This window comes from Falco rusticolus, chromosome 7 (genome assembly GCF_015220075.1).
Source record: "Falco rusticolus isolate bFalRus1 chromosome 7, bFalRus1.pri, whole genome shotgun sequence".
NCBI classification, from domain to species: domain Eukaryota; kingdom Metazoa; phylum Chordata; class Aves; order Falconiformes; family Falconidae; genus Falco; species Falco rusticolus.
In genome coordinates, this window is record NC_051193.1 from 55,197,507 (window position 1) to 55,219,496 (window position 21,990).

Consider the following 21,990-nt stretch of genomic DNA (forward strand, 5'->3'; position numbering starts at 1 on the left):
ACATTTGAAATTAAATACAATACAGTAAAAACCAAAATAAAATGGAAGATATTGTACACTCTATGTCTTCTCCTCTGCTATGAAGTCAGTTCTTAAGTAGTAAGAACCATTTTGTATAGAACTAACTTAAAAGTTGTATTTCTCAAAAGATAGACTTGTATTACAAATAACTCAATATAATTTTGTAAAAATAGCACAGAATTCAGGGTTTATGTACAGCTCTAGAGAGACAGATTTTTCCTCAGTATGTCTCTTCCTAGAACGGGATACAATACACACCTCCTCTAGAATTTCTGAAACGTCGTAATTTGCTTCCTCTTTTCTTCACTTACTGAACTGTCTTTATCTTGATCTATAGGATTGTCTTACTTACAGGATGCTCTTCCTGTTCTCTCCCCCATCACACTGCGGGGGAAGGGGGACAAGTGAGCGAGTGGCTCTGTGGTGCACAGCTACTGGCCGGGGTCAACTGCCTCTGCCCAGGCTCTAAAAAGTTCAGAGTAATGTCATTAGGGGTTTTGTTCTGGTTTTGCATGTTTTATTTCAGTTTAGGTTTTTGGTTTGTTCGTTGGCTTTGTGGTTTGGTTTTAGGGTTTGTTTGTGTGTGTGTGTGTCTTATCCTCGAGTCTGTCTTAATCTTAACTGGTTGGTTGGAAGATACGAGTCAGAAAAGACATATTTTTTTCCTTAGGGAAAAAAAATCAAATACCTTTTTTTAGGGTGGGGTTTTTTTCCTCTGCAGAAAAACTTATAATTTACTGGTCCCTAAAAGTTCATGAAGCATACATTTTTGAACCACATGAACTCAGCCTTGGAATATAAAACTAAGAGTTCTGATGTGACCATCCTAACTGTTAGTTGTCTGAGAATTTGCATAATTTTGAAGATTGTCATTGCTCCAGAATGCTTAAAAAAGTTATTAAAAATTATGCATCAAACCTTTCATTTCTGAAAATAGTAAGATACTGAAAAATAAAAAAGCTGTAATGGGTACAACTAGATCAGTAGACTTGTGTGAATTATCTTTCTTACATGCATTCATATATTTAAGGTCAGAGAGAAATACCAGAAAATTCATCCAGTCAGACTCAGTAACTTAAAAATTTTCACTAGAGGGGAAGAAGTAACTTTGAGATTTTTGTGCAGTTGTCTGCCCGTTTTTCTTTGTCCTCCCTTCTTGGAGTAAGTAGTTTCATCATTCTGTGCTTGCTTCTGTTAGTTACTGAGCAACTTCCAGTCTGTGCCATTATGCAATATTTTCTGTCCTTTGTTCCTTGGGGAACTATTTCATAGTGGCCTGATCCATGAAGAGCTCTTGGTTCTGTTGTAACTGGAAGCTGCTATGCGTGTATTAGACTCATCTAAAAAATATGTATTTTCTGGTAATTTCTCATTCTCAGAGTAGTCTTTGGCATGCTGTTTCATCCTCAGCAAGTAGAATATATAGAAGCAATAAGCTGTGTATGTTGTTGTGTACCATTTCACTCTATTACTGTTTGACTCTTACAGTGAACTTAGGACTGTTAAAGGTTCATGCTTGCTTCCTTCTGCATTTCAGTAAAAGGAAGTCCCCAGAGATACCTCAGGTTCATAAGGCAAATTAATAAGATCATAGTCCATTTATTCTCTCATTTTTTGAGCTAGATACAGATAGCAAGATGAATAAGACTGATGGCTGGTCTTCAGAGTCTGTAGCTGTCTGTGTTACAGAAGACTGTTCTTACAGCAAACTGGAACTGCATGTTTTGTAAATACCTGCTTCCCTTTCCAAGATAACTTGTCTGTAGAAAAACACAGAAATTCTTAATTGATCCTAGCTTTCATATCTATATTCAAAGAAGATACATTTGTCTGCTTGTCATAAGACAGGATCTGATACTTTATTCAAGATATGGAGTAATCCAAACAGTACAGCATATTAAGAACTTGCATTTAGATATGAGACCAGACAGCAAACTTTACATTTGACAGTGCTCTGTCATTTTCAAAGCTGGTCAAGCGTAATGACTCCAAGACCAGTCAGAAGCATGTCTCCATACCAAATGCAGCTTATGGGAAATCTTTCTGAAGGACGTCTATGTAGTCTGTATACATGTAATGTAGAACCATCTATGGCCACATTATGGATCAATTTGGTGCAGTAGGATTGAAAACAGCAGATTGAAGCAGCAGTGGCTAATACCAGTGTGTTTACAGCAGAGATTTAAGCTCTGAGTTAGATTTCATCTGGGGTGAACATCTCTACCTCATGTTTTTCAAAGGTGTCTGAAGGCTCAAGCATTATTTTTGTCCTTTTGTCCCTATTAAATGTTGGAGCATATTTGCTGGGGAGCTTCCTATTAGTTTCCTCCTAATGGAAATTACTTCACAAGCACCTAAAGTTATCTGCAAACCAAATCCATGCTCAATAAATGGGGACAGCGAGGAAATTCACTTCAAAAGCATCCTAATCAAAATGCTAATGCCAATAGTCACTGTATTTCAGTGTTCACTGCAGCCATGCTTTTCTCCAATACAAGAAATAGAGTGTGACATCAGGAGTCCGTTTCAAAACAAAATGTGCTACATGTAGTTAGACTGTAGAACACTTGCCACAGCAGTTTGTGGAAGCTAAAAAGTTTCTAAAAGTTTAAGCAGAGAATGGGCGAGTTCTTGGGAGAGAATCCACTGAGAAATCTGAAAATACATTGAAATTACATCCAGTGCAGGAGCTACAGAACCTCAGAGGCAGAGAGCACTCAGGGGAAGGATCGTGTCTTTGTCCTGATCCTTAACTCTGAGCACCTGTTTCAGTGCCTGCCAGAGGCAGGCTGTTAAGCTGGATGAATCTCTGTGCCAGTTTGATGTGGCTTTTACTACATTCTTAACTGAAGCAAACTGAGGAAACTGAAATCAAGCGTGTGGTCTGAGGGTGAAAGAATCACATGATACCACTTCAGCAAAAAGGACATTCCATGCAAGCAAATGTGGTGTTGCCAGATAAATAAAAAGAAAGAAGTTCTTTCATTTATATAATTCATTTTCATTGCCTTCAGTAATTCCATGAATTAAGATGAGGATTGATATCTTGACTTATGGGGCTCTGAGGACCCTGCTGAGTAAAATACAATGTTTTGTGAAAACCTTTACTGACAGCATTGATAGTGTTAGTTATTGCAGGCTGTGGAGGGGGTGAAAGAGTAGGATATTACAAACTCTGAGTAGAAGATTACTTAGAAATTGTATGGAAAATTAGCAAATTGATCTGGTGTCTTGTCTTAACATTATGTAGTATTTGTGACTCCTGTTTACTTAGAATTTGTTGCATGGAATTGTTCATTTGTTTTCTTAACAAGCCTAAACGTCTAAATTTCAAATAAATGCTTTTAAATAGTTTCTTGATAGACATGCTTATAGTTTAAAATATGACAAATACTGTTTGTCATATAATACAATTATTTTCTTCCTTCCTCTTTTCCCTTACATTGGTACACAAACACACACAATGTTCTATTAATGTAAACTTTGTGCGTTCCCTCCTAGATGTCACACCTCTTTTTCTACTTTCTATAACAAATTAAAAATTCTTTCCTCTGTCTTCCCTTATTATGTTCTTACAAGGTTAGAAATCACTACATCAAGTCTTACCACCGAACTATAAACATCTAAGTGTGTTGTCCTTGTTAAATTATCGTGTTCTTGTTCACCTGCAGGGACGGACCTGAGGACATTCAGTTTCTGTGGTAGCTGTGAATGTAGCAATGTTGGGAAATTTTCCTTACTTCACAATTTTTCATCTCTATAACAACCAGAAAAAAAATTATTAATGTAATCATAAAGCATACAATTTTATACACAGTTCAGCTTTTAACCATCTTTGGTTCTCTATATGTAGTTAATTTTGTATCATGATGAGCCATCAGAATTCCAGCCTATGTTTTCTGCTTTTAATAATATAAAACAGAAAAGCTGTGGAAATAATGAATTAAGTATAGTAGGTTAACTTTAGCTGAATTTCTCAGGAGCTTGAGAAGAACACAATAAATCAGAGATGCCCTACCTCTGTCAATTGCAGCTGTCTTGCCACCAAGGTTTGAGGTGGAGTATTTGATGGTACAGAATTAATTTTTTCCTTGCAAAGGGCACACAACATTGTTTCTGGCTTTTGCCATACTGAAATAATCTGAGTAGGTATCTCCCACACACTTGGCCAATATAGGTAAACATATGAGTTAAAATTGATTTGTTATGTTAACATTAAATGTTCTGAAGTAATCAGGTTGTTAAATTGTTTTAACTGTCTTAGTACAAACATGTGTTTCATTAGGCTTATAATAAAATGGAATCATTTAGGATCAATTTCTCAGTGGGCTGGTCTGTGAACTCAAGTTTGGAACAGTGTTTCAGGCATCCAATGCACTCCTATAGACCAAGCAGCAAAAAGATACAGTTCTTTATCTTTGTATAAAGTGCCTGAATTCTGTCTATAATAACATTTGCACTTACACGATTACTCTAGGGTGGAGTAGGAATAACTTTTCCACATAAATATTGTTTTACATATGTGGTATTCTGCACAGCTAAAGTTGCTCCACTGTATTAAGAAGCATAGGTCAAAATTTTGTGGAAAAAGCTAGTGCTTTTGCTTGAGTATCCAGCTCAGGAAACACTTTCAAAAGTAGCAAATGCCCATCCTTTGAAAATCAAATCCTTTTAAGTAGTTCATGTGAGCATTCTGTAACAGAGGGGCTCAGATTCACTAACCATATTTCAAACTCTTGGCTGCTTTTTCAAAAAAATCATGTACATACCATACATTTAAAACTTAGTACATATGTTTTCACTTTCCAGCTTCCTGAACAAAATGTGATAGCTATATGGAACAGTTGGTGTTAACTATGTTTGGTACCTGTTCAAATCCAATTGAACTTCCAATTATTTCTACTGCAAAAACAGGTTTAAATTTGTAAGTTCTGGTCTGCAACAATAAAGAAATGTACACAACTTAATGTTCTTTTTTATAATCTGAAAGTCAGGTTTAATTATTTGCTTTTTATTCAGCTTAATGTCTACCCCTCTATCTTATAGTAAGGATTTTAAATGACTTTTTAAACCCAGTACACTTTATTGGTACATTAGAATCATTCATTTAGGTACCAGACATAAATAAAAATTGAAAGTTAGCAAATGTTTATCACTTTTATTATCTTTAGCATGCAACCTATCGAATTTTGAATGTAAGAGATGTTTCATCTGTGGGATCCCTAAAACAGTAAGGCAGTAATTTATATCTTTGAAATGTTTTTAATTGGCAGCTAAAGAAGAACGTAAAAAAGAAGAGAGCAGTTTGGAAAATGCACAAAAATGGTAAGGGTTTTGCTAGTGTTTTCTAACAGTTTACTTTGGTCAAAGATGTTATTGATCTTAGGAATTACATTAAAAAGGAAAAAAGATCTGTACTTCAAAGTAGTAATATGCTTTCTGAAAAATTCTTATGTAGTCTTCCAGGAAAAAGTTCAGTTGATTTTTTTAGCCAAACAGTGTACTGTGTTTGAGGTTTTAACTACTGTCAACATTGAACTGAATCAAGAGTTGTACAGAATATTGTAATAACTGATTAACTACTTAGTGTAGTTAAAATGTGTTTCATCGTCACTGAACATTTTCAGCACTTAGGCTATTGAATGCAGTTTGCTACGAAACCAGTGATATCCTAATGTTTTTATTGCCTGAGTATCTGTGCCTTACTTAGGCCAAAGAAGGCAAAACAGGGAGAAAAGGGAGATAAATTGATTTATAGCTAGTAAAACATTTAATAAGTGGGTATTTCTGATAAACTTTGTTTAGCAAATTACAGTTTGGTGAGAGTGAAGGATCTGCATTTAACCTTGTTTGGTTTAACTGTGGAACTGCTATAAATCAGCTGGGGTGAATTAATCTTTAACATTTTTTTCAATATTTTTTCTTTGCGGTCACTAAAGGCAGATCTGTGGTAATTTGCATTTTTATGTTACTTTTCTGAGCCCCGAGTCACTCCACCTGACTGAGGCACCTAGGTTAGTCTTCCTAGACAGGAAAAGAGAGAGGGCCACCTTCCAAATGCGGTTCATGTCTTAGGTGAGCTGTTCCCATTCGCTTGCAGAAGGTGCCTGAATTAGCTGAACTGTTGGCTGACATCAGCTGGGGCTTCACCTCTCCATTTCATTTGTCAAGGGTGGCTGGCTGGCTTGTTTCCTCTCCACCTGGCTACAATCCTACCTCGTGTGGCCAGGGCTCTTTCATATTCTACCTGTTTTGTAGCCTTTCTGGAGCAGGGTAGACTCTCTGGGGTACGGGGGTACCCTTGCAGTTGACTTAAGGAATTAGTTGTGTGATGCAGAATTTGGGTTTTTCAATTGCTAACTAAACATTCAGTATTTTAAATTACTGCTAAAAAGATCTGTTACTTTTGAAAGTCAGAAAGCAGCCCAGGAAGGTAGATCAAGCTGGGTGAAAGCAAAACAGTGCTGCTGGGGGAAGGGCTGAGGCTGAAGCACAAAGAGGGGATGAGGAGTAAGTGTCAGGATGGAGGCAGAGTGAGTTTGCGGGAATTCAGAATCCTGAGGTGTGCAGAGACAACTGTTATCAGCTACAGCTGGGATGGAGAAGGCTCCTGTTAGGAAGAGAACACGATTTTACCAGGGCTGCTGTTACACGAAGCAAATCTGAGCAGAGAGTTTCTGGTCCTACTGTTCCTGGCTTAGCCTGGCTGTCCTCGTCAAGGGGTATGAGCAGCTGAGGAAGATTCAGCCCAAGCAAACGTAATGGAAATGACATTGCCCAATAAATGTAAACTGTTTTAACCACGTGATTATGACTAAGGTATATTGGTATTTTTAGGGGGTTAAATCCCAGAATGTTTTACACGAATATTTAAAGCTGTATTAGTTTTTAATTTTTTTATTTAATATTTTCTCCTTGTAGTGTCCCTGTAGGACCCTTCAACTCTGAGTATTATGTGCTTATTCATATTTACTTCATTGTGATTCCTTTACCATGGATCACCAATTAACTTGAAATAGTTACGTTTCATACAAAACCTATGTAAGAAATTTAAAAGCTTACAGTTATCATATATAAGGATTTAAAAATCTTTAATAACTCACCTTGAGCAATATGTGATACTCTTCAGCATGTCCTGAAAGCTGTATCCATCTTTAAAGTATCAAAAAAACCCAGCGCATATTGGTTTGTGTGGCTAAAATCCAAACTTCTTTACTTTGTGAATCAGCTGGAGTACAATGTTCCTTTATTTTGGGGGGTAACCTCTGTATTTTTTGATGGTTACTTTATATTCTTCAAGCCTAGCTAGAAGCTTGAATCTCAACATAAGGCAAAAAACCCAGACCCTAACCTTGGCAATTCCATGTGAAGACTTGCAATGTAAACTATACAAGTGCAAGTATAAATTAAGACAGAAATATTTGCTGAAGCTGCATCTGTTGCTCAAGTAACATCTGTTGAATAGTTGGGGAGTCCTTGCAAGTCTTTAACATACCTCTTATTTATGTTATTTTCTGGATTTATACTTCCTGTCTTCTAGATTTAGGACCTATTGGCAACTGTAAAGAAGAATTTAACTTTTGCTTAAATAAGACCAGTATTCCAAGAAAAATGAGTTATTTTGAAATAAGTTGTTACCTTTCTTTTTAAATTATAGCATTCTTTTTAGTAAGTATCACCAAATCTTTCAGAATTGTTACATCTGCTTTGCAGAGAAAACTGATTCAACCTTTAGAAAAGTGAATATAGTTTTATTTTATTTTGTTTAGATAAGTACCTAGTCATGTGAATCATTCCATTTTATCTATACAAAGCAATATTACAAAGGTTTAAAATGCACAATCAGTTAAAATGCAATCACAAATATCATCCGTAATAAAAGACTGCATTGAAAATAATCAGCTCTACAGGAATTCAGTAGCCACATTATAAAATGAAAAAATATTGGCAATGTATTTTCATAAAATAAATTATCGGCTTATTGACACATCTGGAAGATTATTTATTTTCAGTAAAAACTTTGCAAACTGACTATTGGCACTTTGTGTGGCTTTTTTGTTGCTACTCCCAATTCTCACTGAGTACTTGAGATTATTTTTAAACAAGCCTGGAGATTTTTGATGACTACTCTTCCACAGTCCTTCAATAAAGATAAAAAATATCTTCATGGAGTGTTGCAGAAAAAAAAATAAAATAAATAGATATAATATAGATTTCCTGAAAAGCAAGAAGTTAAGTTTTTCTTATTAAAATTGAATGCCCATGATTTGCTTGTGTGACATGTCTCTATGATGGCTTGTGCATCTAAGTTATCCTCCTGGGAATGAGGTAGGTGTTGGAAGGTTAGATATACTTGGCATGAATTGCTGCTATGATTTCCAAGGAGAAGTTATGGTAATTACCAGCCTTGACTACTGAATCTGGAACTAGCCCTCAGAGAAACTGTTTCCCCAGTGGGCTTATGTGTTGACAGTTATTTTCCCCCCTCCCTCATAGCTTTGAAGAAACAGTGGGATACTTTGGGATAAAGCCAAAGCCTGGCGAGAAGGAGATTACACCAAACTACGTTTTCACGGTGTGGTATGAATTCTGCAGTGACTTCAAGACCATTTGGAAACGAGAGAGCAAAAGCATTTCCAAGGAACGGTAAGGTTCTAATAAAGTCATTAATACCATTTTAGATGTCTGGGAAACTGTTCCTTCTCAAACCCAACAAATTATACTCCTATATTTCACAGGCGTCATTGTTTTCTTTCAGATCTAATGGACATCAAGGAAAGATTATTCCCTCAGGGTGCGTAGGAAAATTCACCAAAGGCATGCTGTCCCCACAAAAAGATAAACACATATAATCTGATAAATTACACTTTTGTAACCCCTTCCAATTACTAGCTAGTAAAATGAAAGGGGAGCTGTGCTAATTTGTAACAGATTGCTTCTCTGTGCATTTTCATGTTGAACTAGCCTAAATGAGGCGATATTGCTGTCGCAGACAGTACAGACAAATAAAAGTGAATGCTTTTCCAGTTAATATACTGCACTTGCATCAAAGGGAAGCCCCAGAGATTCAGGCCACACTTAGCACAGTGTCGAAGCCCCACACTGAATTTACAGCACTACTTCTGACTTTTGGTGTCCTGCTGAGGACATCAAACTACTTGCCGCTAGATCTCACCGCAGTCTCCTGATTTTATTAGTTAGAGTAAAAAAAAAAAAAAAAAAAAAAAGGAGAAAACCTTCAATTATTTTCTTGATTTTCTTAAAGAAGCTTATAATCTTTTACAAAGAAAAAACAGTTCCACTACAAGCGCACCATGCTTACCATATCTCAATTCATTTACATAGACCCACAAAGTGATAATGCGGTCATGCTTTGGAAAAGAATGGATTAATCACTTTCAGCATGAAATATAAACCCAGGTGCTTATTCCAAACTGACACAGATTTAGAGAAAAATGTCTTTAAAAGTATCAGCAAAAGTAGTAAACTCATTTACAGTTACATTTCCCAATTTGCTCAAAATCAGTGGGGCTTTTAGGTTCAGTTCACGTAGATTTTTAAAGGACGAGATGTAGAAATTATAAGTTCCTGGTTATCAACCTTATCAGCATTGTTTTACAGATACTATACGTTTTACACACTTGAAAGTTGTTTTTTGTATTGTCTACGTAATGATTAGGTGGATTTTGGAAGCTGACAACTGCAAACATTTACAAATAATCTTTTATTTCCTTGTGTCCAAATCAATATGCAAATTTGTTTTACATGTTAAAAACTGTGTAAAATAAACAGTCGCTAGCAGATTGCTATAATCATGATAAGGCTTTTCTCAGGAATATATTTTCTGCTGAATCATTACTTGTTTTTGTTCCAAAAGCAGGCAGAGGAATAGGCATTAACTACCAAAAAAAAAACCAACCACCAGACCATACATCCATTCCATTTTATGTAATTAGCACCTTGCTGATGGCATACAATGATCCCTTCAAAGAAATTGATTTAAAATGCCTTGTAAATGTTTTAACACTACATAACTTCTTAACTTTCTTAACACAATATTCAAGAAATCTTTGTTTGTAAGTAAACTGCTAAATTCTGTGCTTTCCTACTGGGATGAGATAAGAATTTGTTAGGGTTTAATAATTATATAAATAAAATCTAAAAATAGAACCACAGTGCAAATATGTCATCAGCTTCTTTGATGGATACCTTTATTCCTATTCGTAAATGTAAACTAATGCTAGCAGGATGGAGACCACCAGTTGCTACAATACTTAAAAGTGCTGACACTTTCTGGATTATACAGACTGTTTTTCAGGGTTCACTTCAAGTTGTTTTTACAGTTTCATTAATCTAAAAAGGACAATACATTGTTCTTTACATTCAAAATTTAGATGATTCTTCAAGACAATGAGTTGATGAAATGATGATCCTTGTGTAATAAGTAAACTAGAATGACAGAAGAACTTTTTTCATCATCCTAAATTGTTTTGTAATGTGCTATTGAGAAGAAGTCATGAAATTGGTAGATTAGAATGATGGAAAAGCTATTTTCATCACCTGAAAATGTCCCATAAAGTCATGACCATTTAAGGTTTCTGTTTTACAAAGTATGAGACTAACAGTTGATGAGCTGCTGTCCAAAAAAGTTTGCAAGCAAGCTAAGGGTCATTGTGCATATCGGTAACTAAAATCCTGAGTATGACAGGAATGGACAGCTGTCTTCCTTAACTGCCTAATTAATTGGATGCACTATTTGTTTTGCATTTTTAGAGATTGTAATTTAATTTAAAAAAATCTGTTTATCGCAAACCAATTATTTTGTTTTGAAGAAAATTTTAAAGAGGAAGAATTGGCAGTGTAAGTCAATTTTTTCAAACCTGGGTTCTTAAACTGAGGCATTGATATCTTTATGTGAAAACATTTACAATTGGATTACCCTTCAATGTTCAGGAGGAGCTGCAAAAACTCAGTGTAAAATGTGTCTGAATTAGGTAGTCACACAGATACCTAAAAATGGATTTCATTGTTTACATTTATATAGGAATGTTAATATTGAATTATAGTTTTTCTCTCAATTACTATAGCTCAGAAAAGTCAAAATTTAATTATAATATGCAGAAATATCATTATGCAAAGGTATAACAAAAAACATATTAGGTTAAAATTAACAGTAGTAAAAATAGGTCAAAAGATCTAAGATTCCAAAATTAAAGTTTATACTCAGAACTAATTTGTGTTGTATAACAAGACAACCTTAAAAGCTCAGAATTTCAGGAAAAAAAAGAATACTGCCTTGAACTAAATGACAGCCTCAGCTGCAAGAGCCTGTTTTGTCTAAAAACTACTTGGCTCCCAAATGTAACACAACTGTAGAAATCTAATTAGATTTCTATGAGACTTTTTCTTAAAGTAAAGGAAACACTTTGACTGAGCTGCCCTGCATTTAACCTACCGTGAAAACAAATTAGCTGCCTGCAAAATATAGTTGAATCATTGTCTCTTTCCTGGGCAAAATTTGCACAGCATTTAGGAATGCAAGACAGAGTTACAGATAGATAACGAGCCTAGATAGATTATGATTTAGTATGATGTGATGTGATATGATATGTTAAATAAATGACAAAATGAAGAAAATTTTCAAAACCATATTTCTGATAGGAATATGATGGCAGTTTTCTTTCAGACAGTAGGGTCAATACCAGAATGCAATTACAATAAAAATTGCTTTGACGATCACCTTTTCATCTCTGACAGTTTAATTTGAATGCACCATAATACTCACCAAATGTTGGAGACTTGTTTTTGTTTTGTTTTGCATCAAAACCTAGTTTTGTTGCTGACAGCTTTCTAATTTGCTGTGTCTGTGCATCCAGGTACATCAAATGCTTTTATGCTTTCTTCTGTTTATAAAATTTGTAATGATAACTGAATTGAAGACTAAAACAAAGGTGAGGGGGTTTTGGCAACAAGGCACTTACACCATGGTAGATTGCATATAATTCCACTCTCACTTCCTTTTCTTAGACTACTAATTTTATTTGTAATGGGCATGTCTATGAATTCAGAATCGAAACAAATATTGGTTTATAACAACTGAAATACATTATACATATATATGAATGCCTACCTCTAAGTCTACTAAAGCATTTAGGATCTGTAAAGTATATTTCAAGAGGATATCCTAGCCAAGTCTGAATATGGGGAAAAAGTAAAAATAGAAAAAATACTAATAGTTTTTAGTGAGTGTTTTCATCACAAACTGTGATTGTATGTTTTGCAAAAGAAATATGACAAGGATTATCATTATGTAATTATGGGTGTTACACTTTAAATATGAAATAATTAGATATGAAAGGAATTATTGCTGTTAATTCGACCCACTGCTTAAACTGCAAAGTTAAGATTGCTACAGCTGTTACTATACTGGATGAAGCCATCTCTTTCAGATTGAGCTTACATACAAATTGTATAGGTCAAAATGTAGAAAAGAAAAAGAGAATCTAAGTGTGTTTCAATAGCTGGAGAAGATAATCATTATTTAGTGAACAGAACTGTGTACTTCATCTTAAAAATAGGGGGGAAAGTCCTATTTTTAATGGTACCTTTTATAATGCTTTCTTTGTTCTTGAATTTCATCTCTAGCCCAAAGCATGTTGATGGTTTCAGCTTCATCTTGTGAAAAAAACCACAGTGGTTTTTTTGCCACAAAGGCTGTAACAGCTTTCAAAAGCAGAAGCTTTGAATGTACCAGTGTAAATAGCTAATAGTAAAGATGAAAATGTCCTAACAAAATAAAAAGCACTCAGCAGTGCCCATGTAATTTTTGTTTATTATAGTAAATTAGAGTTGGCTATAGCTTTCTACCCAATTCTTCTATTTATTAAATACAGAATAAATTATATTCATTGCCCTCTATTTCTGCACAGGAAAAGTAAGTCTGGGGAGTCTTTGTAAGACCACATGGTCGTAAGAGATAACACGTAAATTGCAAAATCTCTCAGCAGTGCTGGCCAATACAATATATAATATTTTTAACCATTGATTAAGCTAATTATGACACTATCTTATACCTAACAAATGACTGACATTTGACAGAAACACTTGCCACAGAGGAACTAGTGGATTATACTTTCATTTGCAATATCACAGTGAGCAATGAAGATAAATATGCTTTGGTTCAAGACATTGTATCTATTTTAGAAGACCAGATTAATTTTATAGTTTGATTTTAAAAATTCATTTATCTTTCATCTAATGTATGTCATGTATATGTAACTTAAGACAAGGAGAGTCCGTGAGGGTCTAGATTCACAGCCATTTTAATCAATTTGTACTATGGTAGAACACTCTGTCCTGAGCATTAGTCAACACTCCAAAATAGGACATCATCCAGGTATCAGATAATCTGTCTGTATGAAAAAAACCCCAGATGTTGTTTGTTTCACTTAGTATTAAACTAATGGTCTGTTAAGGCAAATTGACATCATAACGTAAATGAGTTTTCATGGAAGAGAAATAAGGAAAGAACAAGAAAATATTTCAGATATGATCATTAGGATCATTAGGTAACTTTATTGATTTATGCTGGAAGTTCCTTGTACACATAGTTGCAGCATCAGGAAAAGACAACATATTTGTGAGGAAATTTGATCAAAGGGTCCTACAGCATTGCCAGGCTGGAGGCTAATGGCTTGTTGTCATATAAAAGCTTTTGGAGTGAGTTGAAGTTAATTGTGCTTGAGTGAAGAAAGAGAATAAGGTGACATTCTACATTTCTACACTCCACATGCATTTTGAGTAGATTTTAGATGGCCAGTGTAGCCTTTATCTATACCAGAAAGGTTTGAAGTAGCTGGTACATGAATTAATGAAGAATTGTATCAGATTGTTGAGCAATGCAGACAGAGAAAAAGGGGAGGGTTTTTATAAGTTTCTGAGGTTAAGATGTAGCTATGGGACAAATTGAGGAGATAATTATAAATAACAGGCCTGTGCTGCAAATCAGAAATGGGCATTTTCCATAGAGCATACAACAGATCTGGCAAAGTGCTGCATCAAGGCTCTTGCTCTTGGAAAGAAAAAAAGTGTTTATTTTTAGGTGTTATTAGGAAAGTACTATACAGCAGAACAGAAAACATCACTGAATCATTATATGAATCTACAGTTATCCAGATTCGGTGGTTCTCCCTTTCTCTCCAGCAGGGTCTGGTAGAGCTAGGAGAGGTAAGAATGAGAACAATTGGGTACAGAACAGCTTCTGCATAAGGAACCATTTAAATAAAGGGGAATTCTTTGGCTTGGAAAGGACCCTACTGAAAAGGATACGGTAGGAATCTCTACAAGCCTGAAGAGTAAATGGGAAATAGTCATTACATACCTCATCTAATACAGCAGCTGAAGAGCATCAAATGAAGTCAGCAAGTGGCTGGTACAAGCCAAACACAGCAATGCCTCTTTACAGTAGCCATACTTAATCTGTTGAACGCTCTGCCACAAGATGTCACAGGTGCCAAAAGCTTCCATTGCTTCCAAATGGTGACAGTACAAATTCATATTAGCAAAATACATGAAGGCCTGTGATACATGAAGACAGCTTCCAGCTGCGAAAGTATTCTGGGGATTATCACTGTATGCTTTGGCCGTCCTTATACGCTCCTAGGTATCTGCTAGCAGCCATTTCAGGCATACTGAAGCATATTTTTAATCTGAATTTGTGTAGCCTTTTTCTTCCTATTTTTTCTTAAACACCAGCGTTCCTAAAGACATAAAAATAGGGGTTTTTTTCTTGTGACTACAGAGTTAAAATTTCTCACCCACTTTATAATCAAAACACTGTCAGTAGATCCAGAAAAAATACAAACATATCAAGCATATTAGCAATTTGAGGTTTGGAGACAAATTCCGCTGACAAAAACTTTTACTGTATTTGTACCACTTTAGTTAGCAGACATTTATTCTAAATGCAATTTCCAGAAGATTTAAGCCTGAAGGTTTGGTTAGGCTATTGTATTGTACAACACGGTAGTAGAAGTGGACAATGTTCAAACTTCGTAATTTGTTATCACAGAATCAGACTCACAGACTGGTCGGGGGTGGTAGGGGCCTCTGGAGAGCATCTAGTCCAAGCCCCTGCTAAAGCAGGGTCACCTACAGCAGGTTGCACAGAATCACATTCAGGCGGGTTTTAAATGTCCCCAGAGCAGGAGACCCCACAGCCTCTCTGAGCAGCTTGTCCCAGGGCTCTGTCATCCTCAAAGTAAAGTTATTCTCCTATTCAGATGGATATGGCTTCTAACTGTGAGGCTAACCAAGAACTCTGTAAAATCATCTGCCAGTCCAGGTAGTACATAGGCATCTGTTTTCTAAAATTTTGAGATTGAAATGTAGCCTGTTGTATTACGTGGTCTAACAGTGTTTTCAGGAAATGGTGCTGTTACTTAAGGATTAAGTAATTTCTGTATGGGCTGCATACAGAAATTATCATATGACTGAGAGCAGTAAGGCATGTAACAGATGAAAGGAATTTGAGCTATGGGGATATTTCTTAATCTCTCAAAGGGAGTCATTAAGGATCTAGGCTGGGTATGTAGCATAGCTCTAGGTTAAACAGTTGATACTGACTGTAACTACCTCTGCTTGTTCATCTCCACTCACATCTGAAAATTTGGGTTGCACAATTCCTATGCCAGCACAGTCTTATGGGAGAAGTTTGAACTTCAAGTCATGGAAAGCTCAGGTGGCACAGAATTGTCGTTCCAAGCTATTTTCATAACCCACAACTATCCACACAACCCATCAGCTGCACAGAAGGAGCTGCAGAAGCAAAGAGAATGGATTATTCCAGAATATCAAGAGGTTGAGAGAACCAGATAATTTGGTCTCTGTATTTGCACAGTAGCAGAGCCTGAACATATATGAGTAGCAACTGACTTGTTTAGAAGGGATTCTAAACTCACACCCTCTTTTGTCTGACTTGAATGGGAAGCAGGGGTGAAAATTATGAGTTTATCTGGTTAGTCCCTGGCTAGATAGTATCTTTTCCTGTAAGGAGAAAAAGTATTTTCCCAAGCTTATGAAGGAACCTTTTAATAAATACAGGCTTATGTTTAGATTTAGTTCCCCTAGTTACAAAATAAAAATAATAATTTTGAATAAAAATAATGTCTTTATTTTTCACTAATAACTTCGAATGTAAGAGTTGTGGCTTACATCCAATTTACAGGGGAAGACAACACCTGCCACATAAAGGCAGGAAAAAGCCAGCTGTATTCCTGTTGCTTATAGTAAAGATCCATATGCAATGTGAGAGTCATGAGTCTCCTATTTAAAAACACATTGTTCTGATAATTTCATTCAATTTTGTTTTCCATGTTGTGTGGTAATGTGCAATACTGCTCACTATTACAGCTGACACCACACTTTTATTCACTAAATAATTCACTAAAACTAAAACCCTCTTTTGCTCGCGCTGTTGAAGGAGAGTAACTTTTCCTTTGAACACACCTATGTTGCAGCTGGTCAGGTTTCAAGGTGTAACCAACCTGCAATCCCATTCCTTAATTTTTTGGCCTCATGTTATTGCTTGCTAAATTAGCACCTGCACGCCTTTTGTCTCTGTGTTTTGATCCACCTGTTCCACCGTCCTTTATGATCTCTTTGTCCTCTGCAGTGCTCTCTGTTCAAAAGTGTTCTTGTCACTATTTTTCTAGCGTGTTTTACCACACACTTCTATCCCCTCTTGCTTTTCTTTTTTAGATATACCTCTGCTGACTTTTCTATTCCCCTTTCTTTCTCCTTGATTTCACATCTATTAGATTCAGTCCCAATTTCTCTTCCATTAAATCTCTAAAACATAGCTAGACTAATGTGCCCATCCATGCTATTTTATACTGATACAGGAAGAAAAAACCAAATCTTTTAACTGAGTCCATTCCTTTGCACATCTCCAAACTCCCCTTCATGGTCATGCCTCTCTAATGTCCAGTTCATGTGAGCTGCTTCCCTGTACATTAATTCACGTGACAAAACCTCAGAAGGGGTATAGAGTGGTTGATGGGATGCTTCGTTCATGTTGTTAAGCCTGCGCCTGTGAGTTGCAATTGTGGAGCTCTACGTCAGGGCTGGATTTCTGCCACTGTTTCTCCGGGATAAGGGTCCTGAGGAGATTCTTTTCAGAATACATATTAATTGAACTTCCCGAAACTGAACTTATCAGTCCCTATTATCTTTCCAGCTGGGAACTGGCGTTGTTTAGCCTGGAGAAAAGGAGGCTGAGGGGAGACCTTATCACTCTACAGCTGCCTGAAAGGGGGTTGTAGGCACGTGGGTGTTAGTCTCTTTTCCAAAGGAACCAGTGTTAGGATGAGAGGAAATGGCATCAAGTTGTCCCAGGGGAGGTTTAGGTTAGATATTGAGAAAAATTGTTCACTGCAAGGGTGGTCAAGCATTGGAACAGGCTGCCCAGGGAAGTGGTTGTCACCATCCCTGGAGGTGTTTAAAAGACACGTAGACTTCTGTTTGGTGTCTCGTGTAACACTTAAGGAATGAACAAGTTTACATAACAAGATGAAGTGAGTAAGTATTTTAAGCTCCTACTTTTTAAATCTTGCCCCCTAATCAGTGTCACTAAGACACTACTTACTCTAGCACATCTACAGTATATGTTTTAGCAATGTATTTCAAAGTCCTCTTCAGAGTTTTGTTGACCCACACAAGACTTCAGTGGATTTCCCATATTCCCTCAACTTATTTTCTATTCCACCTGGTTTCTGTAAGGTATAAATGTTAAAATTGGCCACCTTTGTTACCATTTAATAGAGTGCTGTTACTCACAAGGAAGAAGGGAGATTTAAGAGAATATTTATTTCCCGTGCATTTTGACATAGCTTTTGTTTTACTTCAAATAGATTTTGAACACATAATTGCCGAACAATTGATAGTTAAGCAAGTTTATACTTTTACAAAAAGTTAAACAATTTATATCTATATAAATTATCATAAACTACAAGTAATGCCTTAAACAACTTTATAATATGTTTGATAGTTTAAGTTAACTAAAAATAATAGGATGTTGTGTGGTATATCTGCAAATTGATTAATAACGTAGCATATGGGTCTAAGAAAAGATCAGAAAATTATTCGTTTAGTTCTGTCCTTTTGAATATACTTCGTAATTTTGTTCTTTCTGTACCTTATTCATGTCTAATTTTACTTCTAATATTTGGTATTTTAATGAAAACCTTTTCAAATGAAGTTATGCTATTATGTGGTTTATACAAATGAGAAATTATTTCTATTTGTGCTAAGGAAGGGTGGTAGAAAAAAATAGAGTGAACAGAGAACTCAACTAAGTTGAGTTAACTGAGTTTGTCTAGTCACTAGCTAATCATTCTTTGAGTATGTATTGTGTTTGTTTTTACTTACCATTTCAATTACAGACTTGGTCAAATGTTGTGCATACATTCAACTTTAGAACATACAATCATAGAATAGTTTGGGTTGGAATGGACCTTTAAAGGTCATCTGTTCCAACCTTGCAGTGAGCAGGGACATCTTCACTAGATCAGGTTGCTCAGAACCCCATCCAGCCTGACCTTGAATGTTTCCAGGAATGGGGCATCTACCACCTCTCTGGGCAGCCTGTTCCAGTCATTGTAAAAAATTTCTTCCTTATATCTAGTCTGAATCTATCTTCTTTTAGTTTAAAACCATTACCCTTTGTCCTATCACAACAGGCCCTACTAAAATGTTGTCCCCTTCTTTCTTATAAGCCTCCCCTAAGTATTGGAGGACCGCAATAAGGTCTTCCCTGGAGTCTTCTCCAGGCTGGACAACCCCAACTCTATCAGCCTGTCCCCACAGGAGAGGTGCTGCAGCCCTCTGATCATTTTTGTGGTTTCCTCTGGACTTGCTCCAACAGGTCCATGGCTTTCCTGTGCTGATGACTCCAGAGCTGGACATGAATAAAGAATATTGTGTGTGTTTGCAGCTTTTGATGGAAGGTTGTTATAGCTTTTAATGGACAGTTAAAGTTATGTGTTCATATCTAGGGTTTTTTTAGTGAGAGTAAAATAATGGAAATATGAGGATTAGACTTCTGCTGTTAGCCAATTTTATTATTTTGAATATGATAGCTTTCATACTCTTCCATTTTTCTCAATTTCAAGGATAGTGCTTCCAAACGCAATAGCCAGTTCTCGTATCCTGACCATGTTTAACAACTAATTATTTTTGTTTGTAAGGCACCTTTACAGCATGGGTGCTTTACTGATGTAATTATTGAGCTAACTGCTTTCTTAAAATTGAGCCATCTGATTTTTAAAAATCCCCAAGAATTACATTCCTTTTAAATTATGCACTTGATTTTCTGGTAATGTCTGCTAATCTCACCACTCATACGTTAGCAGAGTGATGATTTTTTTTCCCTAGGAGACCAAAGTGTGACATGTAATTAGTCTGTCATTTTTATGAGCCAGATATCACAATTCAAATAATGTTAGTGAGCTGGTTTATTTTTATTTTGTATTCCAAATTATGCATTCTATTTTTAAAAATCCAGGTTTCCTGGAAATTGTGCAAATATAGAATAAAATACACAGAACTAGGCCTAAACCAGTTATAGGCATAATTTTCTTTTTAAGTCTAAACATTTATAATCCCATAATTTACAATTATTTATATTTATAACTATTTATATATATATATATATATTTACATGCCATGATTTTTAATAATAAAAACATTTTTCAAGTGTTTGGGAAATACTCCTAAGGCCAAAGAGAATGTGAGTGGGATGAAAATGTGCTCAAAATAGGGAAGAATTTAGAAGCTGATACCTTGGTGTGTTTCTGCTGAACCTGAATACCATCAGTTGAAATATATCATCATCTTTGCATGAACTTTGTAGCTGTGAGGAATAGCTTGCTGTCCAGTGCATGCTATCATCCATCATTAAGTATTAAAGTACTGATTAACAAAATTGTAAAAAGATAGAATAGTACGTTGCCTCTTAGTTTACCTGCAGAAATGTAGAATACTAATTAAGTTTTTAAAAGACTTCAGATATATTTTAAAATGTACAGAATAATAATTCTATATTTATGTATTTGAGGGTGTACTTACACTTTCCATCAATGTTGTAGCTAAACTGTGTTGAAAATAAGTTCAGTTGAAAGTACTGTAACAGTTTCCTCCTGTTCTTAAGCACTGGAAAGTGAGACACCGCCAATAACTACCCAGTAGATGCTTCTAAAATACATAGCTCACAGAAGGAATTTTAGTTTCCAACACTGAGCGTTGATAAACACAATAACGTGTTCTATATTTTTAAAAGAATCTATTTTGCTGATAGTGTTGAGTAAGGAAGTACACATCAGTAAGTGCAGCTATAATCCACTTTCCTTTTTGCTTTTCTTCCAAAATTCCTCAAAAATTGAGTGTGTCTAAAGTGGTTTGAACTGGACATAGTATTTTAAATACTTCTTGACTAGCCATAGCACTTATATCTGGCAGCTGAAAAAATTAAATAAGAGAACAAAATAGAATTTTTCAGTTCAAGAGTGCCAAGAAATGTGTTGTTTCTAGTAAAAGACTGATTTGGTGTGCATTAGTGAAAATTGGTTTGCTGAGTTCTCCTTGCTTGTAAAAATTCACTCGCAACTTCTTTCCCTCTGCATTTTTCATATAGTATTGTAAAGTAGGTGTTTATAGCATCAGCATTTTAAAGGCACTGATAGCTGGGCAGATCCTTTCTTAGGAGTGCCAAAAAAATTCTTTCCTTTTCATCGCTGTTTAGCACATAATTTCCCCTGCCCTTTCCTCTCTCTGGAAGAGGAGAGTCAAGTCCTTTTCATTAAATTCTGTTTCTGATTTTTCTCCTGATTAAACTTCTTGATTGGGTTCTTTGTGTTGAACTCCTCCCTCAGAAACTGGGGTTCCCTATGCACAATCCTAAGAGCAAAAGGCAAGAAACAGGGGAATCAGATCTGTGTTCTTCTTTCTCCTTATCTCAATAGTGCTTTCAGTAGACTGGTCTGTAGCTGCAGACAAGACAGGTTTAACTACCCCTAGACAAGAACCCCTTCTAGTTTGCCTCTCCAGCTATTACCACATCAGTCAGGTTGGTCAGTCAATTCCATGTAAAGCAACAGGGAAAACATTAAGGAATAACTGGCAGGTGCTTTCATCTCAAGGTTTTCTGAGGAAATATCAAGTGTAGACTGGCAGATGGCCTAATAAAATAGCACGTTCTGTATATACAACAGAGTGAGCCAGCTAGCTTTTGTTTTTTTCAGAGGAGTATCTTCTTGCCTTGATACTGCAGCTTTTTTGGTGGGAAGAAGACACCCTAAAACCCTGATACTCCATAAAACCCAGATCCTGCAAGAGCAGAGAAATTGTTTGCCTGGTGACAATTTCAGTGAACAATACAAGCAGTCTGTCCTTTTGCTTTTGATTTTCTCTATATAAAATGTACTTTGATCTGCTTTTGATATTTTATTAAGTGTCTTTGAATAGTAATAGCAGTTTGTTGGGCTAATATGCCTAAAGAGTTAGTGGTGATGGTTCTCAAAGATAGAGTATATACCAAGCAGGATCAGAACATGTTTAATTTCTTTGAATTTAACAATGTATTTTCTGTGTATTTTGTTTCAGAATTAAAGTGGCTCAGCAATCAGTAAGCAAGTTAACAGCAGAGAAGAAAGTTGAAACAAAGAAAATCAATCCTACAGCTAGCCTGGTATGAGTATTTCTCAGTGTGACATTCAGAAGAGTTTCTGTGACACAGTTTTTGCTCAGAATGATGGTGGGTTTGTGCTGCTGTTGAAGGGTGACATAGTATATGCCTTGTTTGAATGTAGTGGAGCGATTTTCTTCCCAAGGAGAAATCTTTAATCTTGTGCCCTATGGTAGTCCAACAGTTAAGTTTAAAACTTTGTTTACTTGTACCTAAGCACTATTTTAGAT

At 35.8% G+C, this 21,990-nt stretch overlaps 1 protein-coding gene across 1 annotated transcript in view; it reads left to right on the forward strand.

Moving 5' to 3' along the window:
- LOC119151193 (formin-like) overlaps nt 1–21,990 on the forward strand; it is a 148,306-nt gene that overhangs the window by 115,769 nt on the left and 10,547 nt on the right. Inside the window, exons 14-16 of the mRNA XM_037394815.1 lie at nt 5,295–5,346; nt 8,518–8,667; nt 21,679–21,763. Of these exons, the coding sequence (XP_037250712.1) occupies nt 5,295–5,346; nt 8,518–8,667; nt 21,679–21,763 (287 nt within the window). The remainder of the gene's footprint in view (nt 1–5,294; nt 5,347–8,517; nt 8,668–21,678; nt 21,764–21,990) is intronic.